General features: G+C 58.2%; 1 protein-coding gene across 4 annotated transcripts in view; it reads right to left on the bottom strand.

Moving 5' to 3' along the window:
• Positions 1–3,038: 3,038 nt before the first annotated feature.
• The window catches only part of SRC (SRC proto-oncogene, non-receptor tyrosine kinase), a 48,949-nt gene continuing 47,113 nt past the window's right edge, over positions 3,039–4,874 (bottom strand). For all 4 annotated transcript variants that reach the window (XM_032845736.1, XM_032845737.1, XM_032845735.1 and 1 more), the window contains 3 exons: positions 4,116–4,269; positions 3,842–3,973; positions 3,039–3,551 (listed from right to left, as the gene is read on the bottom strand). In XM_032845736.1, coding sequence (XP_032701627.1) covers positions 3,343–3,551; positions 3,842–3,973; positions 4,116–4,269 — 495 coding nt within the window. In that variant the 3' untranslated portion in view covers positions 3,039–3,342. The remainder of the gene's footprint in view (positions 3,552–3,841; positions 3,974–4,115; positions 4,270–4,874) is intronic.

Consider the following 4,874-nt stretch of genomic DNA (forward strand, 5'->3'; position numbering starts at 1 on the left):
TTGTCCCTGTCCCTATTGGGGCTGAGACACATCCCTGGCCTGCTGGCGCCTTCCTGAGCACGGCCCCTGCCCGCCCCAGCACACATGAGCCCTCCCAGGAGTGGCCAGTGCGGTGTGTGCCCTCCGTGCCCACAGAACCAGCTGTACACTTTGGGGTCCAGGCCCCAGGAGCCCGGAGCTGAAGCACCAATTTCCTGGATTTGTGTTAGACACAAATACACACACCACTGGAGAAAACAGAAACATGGGCTTCGTACTCCATGGATACCCAGGTCTACACTCACCCCAGGAGCCTGCAGGCTATCAGACACCCAGACAGGTGTGCATACAGACACACACAGCCCTGGGCAAACAGATGCCCAATCTCCCAGTCACATACCCATGTGAACAAAAGGTTGACACCACGAGACACAAAGTCCTGGGAGCCCAGACTCACAGAAGACCTGCACACATGCCCACACACACCCACACAGCCGCGCATGAATAAACGGGCCCACGCACACAACCTCATGAACATGAAGGCATACACGTCCTAGGCACACACTCCCAGGAGCAAGCAGAAGACACAAGCCACCAACAACCATGTTCCCATGGTCCCAAGAGCGCACACACCCATGGTGTCTCTGGGTGTCCGTGCTGACCTGGGTACCAGGGAATTCGGCTTGTGAAAATCCTACTGCAGAGAGACATGTCTGAATTTTGAAATTTGCTTTTAATTAGACCATTATTATGGCCAGAGGTGACACACAGATGCATGTGTGCTCTGATGTAAAAGAAATTTCTTCCTATAGGCTGTTGCACAGAACTACCCAGTTGGGTCCCTTTGTGGTGGGGAGAAAGGGGAGGAGAGGAAAGGTCTTTGGATTTTTCTAGAGGGCCCAGGAATTTTGTGGCTCCAGCCCCACCCCACCGCAGCACTCTGCGGGAACACACAGCAAACCCAGACACATGACCCCTTAAACACACCCACAACCCCACACCGGCCCGACCGTCCCACCAGGCCCCCAGGGTGCTAACTGCCACCACACACCCAGGGCATCTGCGACCTAAACTGCTCATGCTCTGGGAGTCCTGGCTTCGTGGCTCACACAAAAGCCAGCCTTCCGCTAGGTGCAGATACCTACACACAGCAGCCACATTCCAGATCTGGAATCGTGTCTCCAGCCTGATCGTGTCTCTCCCTGGCCTGGAGCCCTCTAGCCACCAGTGGGGCCTGAACGAAGGCCCCTCTGACCACAATCAGACCTCACATCCCGCCCCGCTCACTCTGAAGCACACGGTAGATGCTCAATAAACCACTGGTCAAACTCTGAGGTCTGTTTGTGTTTAATCAGACAATATGCAAAGTATTTACAACCAATTCTGGATCCCCCCTCCCCACCAAGCCTGGGCCGTGAAATGTGGGACCCCCAGGCCCCACCCAGCTCTGGGGGGGGGTCCCCTAGGCCTCTGCATAGTCATCTGAAATCTACAAAACACTGTTTATTTTTTAAAAAAGAAGAAGAAGAAGAACAGTTTTAGGACACCTTATACAAAGGGCCCCGGGCAGCTGGAAGTGGGCTTGAAAGCGCACCGGGGTAAGCGAGCCCAGATTTGACCGGGACAGACAGCAGACTTGCGTCATAAACATGGATGAAAGGAAAAGTTGAAATTTCATGGGCAGGCCCCACGTGGCCTCCTTCCCTGCTGGTGGGGCCCGCCTGGCTCGAGAACCCCCAGCAGCAGGGGTGTTATTGCTATGGTGGGGGGCTTTGTGGGGGGAGAGGCACAACATGTCCAGGGAAACAGAGCAGGGGAACGTTTTTACATGTTAAATATGGACACATATGGAGGAACACACACGTGCACACACACAACACACATACACATACGTAGGAGCCCTGGGCAGCAGGCCCACAAACCGTCAGCCACCAATTTTAAGATGGGCACACTGAGGCCCAAGGAGAAGCCACCACATACTCCAAGGCCAAACACCAAAGCGAGGGCCAGTGCGCCTCTGGACGCCCCTGGCTGGGCTCACCAGCTGATGCCAGGCCACAGAGCAAAGCAGGTGCAAGGCCCACAGCCTCCCAGGAAGACAGACACTGCAGCCCAAAGAGGATGCAGGGGCCACCCACAGTCCCACAGCCAGGTCTGGGGCCTGGCAGCAGATGCTCACCCTCTCATTAGGTACTCCTTTCCCTACTCATGAGTTATGGGGTGCCCCCCTTAGGGAGGAGAGCAGGCGCCAGGCATTGAAATGACACAGGACACACTGGGGGAAGGAAGACTAGGGGTTCTCTCCTGAGGCCACGGCCTCCCAACCACTTGGATCTTCTATTTCTGTTTGATTGCCTCCAGAGCCCGGGAGCTCACTCTCTTTCATGGCTGGCTAGCTCCAAGGATGAAAATCCACCCACAGTCTGATTGACATCTGCTATCTGACTCCTGCCTCGACAGCCCTCATTCCTAGCTCCACCCTCCGTCTGCCTCCTCTCTGTCCCTGCACAACAGGCCTGCTAGGCGGGTGGTGGCAGCAGCCTTGGGCCCCTGGTCCCCTGGGCTGCCCCAGTCTGTCCATGACACCTCCAAGAACAATCTTGTTGGTTCCTGAGGAAGACAGAGGGAGCACCGGGTTCCGAACCCACCTCAACCCTGAACTGCTCTGTGGTTTTGGGCAAATCACATCCCCTCTCTGGACTGTCTCCCCATGGGTACTGTGAGGACAAGGAATTGGTGATCTCTAAGGGTCCCTCGGGTCTAAGAACAGGACTCAAGGGGGGGTGCCTACGCTCCCCACCAGCATGAAGCCAAGCTACACTTCAGTTGCCCAGCCTGGGAGCCACGGCAGAGGAGTCTGGACCCAGCAGCTTCCACCAATAGGTGTTTCTGAAATGGACGGCAAGGGGCAGGGTGGCAGGCAGGCCGAGGGCCTGGGCCTGCCTCTCCTCTTTGGAAAGGTTCTTCGGCCAGCTCTGGAGGCAGACCTGGGGACACATGGAAGTGGGAAGGGGCCAACGCAAGGAGCAGCCTGAGGCTGGGGAATGGTGTCCTCAGCCTGTCCTTCTCCCCACTTCCTCCCGCTGAGCTGCACAGAGCCCCATGAGGGAAGGCTGGGAGGATGCAGGTGGCTGGAGCAGGAGTCTGGACGCAGTCACCATGCCAGCCTTGGACCCTGTACCCAGGGCTGCCCCGGGCCCCAAACCCTTCTGTGCCACAAAAGAGGGAGGGGCCTCATCACTGGCGAGTCAGCCCCACAGAGGGGATCAACGTGGGCAGGCAGAGGGAGGCAAGACCTGACATCAGGGGCCCCCCAGCCCAGGATCCAAGCCAAAAAGCCCGTCTGGCCCTGCAGCCTCCCCCCTATAGGTTCTCTCCGGGCTGGTACTGGGGCTCCGTGGATGTGAAGTAGTCCTCCAGGAAGGCCTGCAGGTACTCGAAGGTGGGCCGTTCCTCTGGCTCTTTCCGCCAGCACTGGCACATGAGGTCGTGCAGGGACTCGGGACATTCAGGTGGGCAGGGCATCCGGTAGCCCCGCTCCACCTGGTCCAGCACCTCTCGGTTGACCATCCCTGTGGGAGGGGGGAGGCGTGAGGGGACGGGCTCCAGTGAGGAAAGTCGGGTGGGGGGAGGAGGATGAGGACAACCGAGAGGGCCTCTCGCCCAGGATGGGGGAGGGTGACCATGGGTAACTCCCCTCCCCAAGGCTGAGAGCCCCAACCAGAGAGCTCCTAAGATCAGATGCTCAACCTCTTTGTTATACAGATGGGGAAAGAGGCCTGGGAAAGGGTATGGCTTGCCCTAGGTCACCAGGGCAGAGAGGATTCAGGGATCAAAGATAGGGCACGGGGAGCCCTCTTACCAGGGTAGGGCACCCGTCCCTTTGTCGTGAGCTCCGTCAGCAGGATCCCAAAGGACCACACATCTGACTTGATGGTGAACCGGCCGTAGAGGGCCGCTTCTGGAGCCGTCCACTTGATGGGGAATTTGGCACCTGCAGGAGGGAGAAAGGTCAGGGGAGGCTCAGGAGAACCTCAGGACAGCACTGCCAGGAGATACCACTTCCATCCCCTGCTGGACAGACGCAGAAACAGGCTCAGAGAAGGCCAGATGGCCCCAACCCAGACCCTGCGCACCTTGTCGGGCTGTGTACTCGTTGTCCTCGATGAGCCGAGCCAGCCCGAAGTCAGCCACTTTGCACACAAGGTTCTCTCCAACCAAGATGTTGGCAGCACGGAGGTCCCGGTGGACATAGTTCATCCGTTCCACATAGGCCATGCCTGAGGCAATCTGCAGGCAGAACGCCAGAGGCCCAGCTCAGGGACCATCCCCACCCCCGCCCCCCCCCCCCGCCCCGCCCTGCCCGCCCCACCCCGCTGGGTCACCCTATCCTTCCCAGTCTTCTGACTAGGGAAGTCAGCTTCCAATAAACACCGCTGGCACAAGAGGCAGGACCAGCACTCGGCAGGAAAGAGGAAATGCAGGACAAAGGGCAAGGGCAAAGGGGAAACAAGGTCAAGACCAGCCTGGAAGCAGGGCAACCGTAAAAAAGAAGCCCCAGAGGCCCCACAGACGAGTGCCAGGCCGTGCCTGCTGTCCCCAGTCCCCCCTCTGAGCCTGTTTTCTCATGTCAAATGGAGGGACAGCCACCCCCGCCTCCCCTGATTGGGAGAAGGATTAATGAAGAAATGACTGTTGAGCACCACCTACAGCAAGCAAGTACTAACGCATGTTTGTTGAGTGACTGAGTAATCTTTACAGAGAAGAAAACTGAGGCCTGAGGTCCTACAGCATGTTGCTGACCTCTGATACCCAGCGAAGGGCTCTTTCCTCACCCAGGGATAAATGTGGTGGGGTCAGAGAGGTGGCGGGGGGGGGGGGGGGGGGGGGGGGGG

The sequence above is a fragment of the Lontra canadensis genome, unplaced genomic scaffold (assembly GCF_010015895.1).
Source record: "Lontra canadensis isolate GAN:19392208 unplaced genomic scaffold, GSC_riverotter_1.0 scaffold169, whole genome shotgun sequence".
NCBI classification, from domain to species: domain Eukaryota; kingdom Metazoa; phylum Chordata; class Mammalia; order Carnivora; family Mustelidae; genus Lontra; species Lontra canadensis.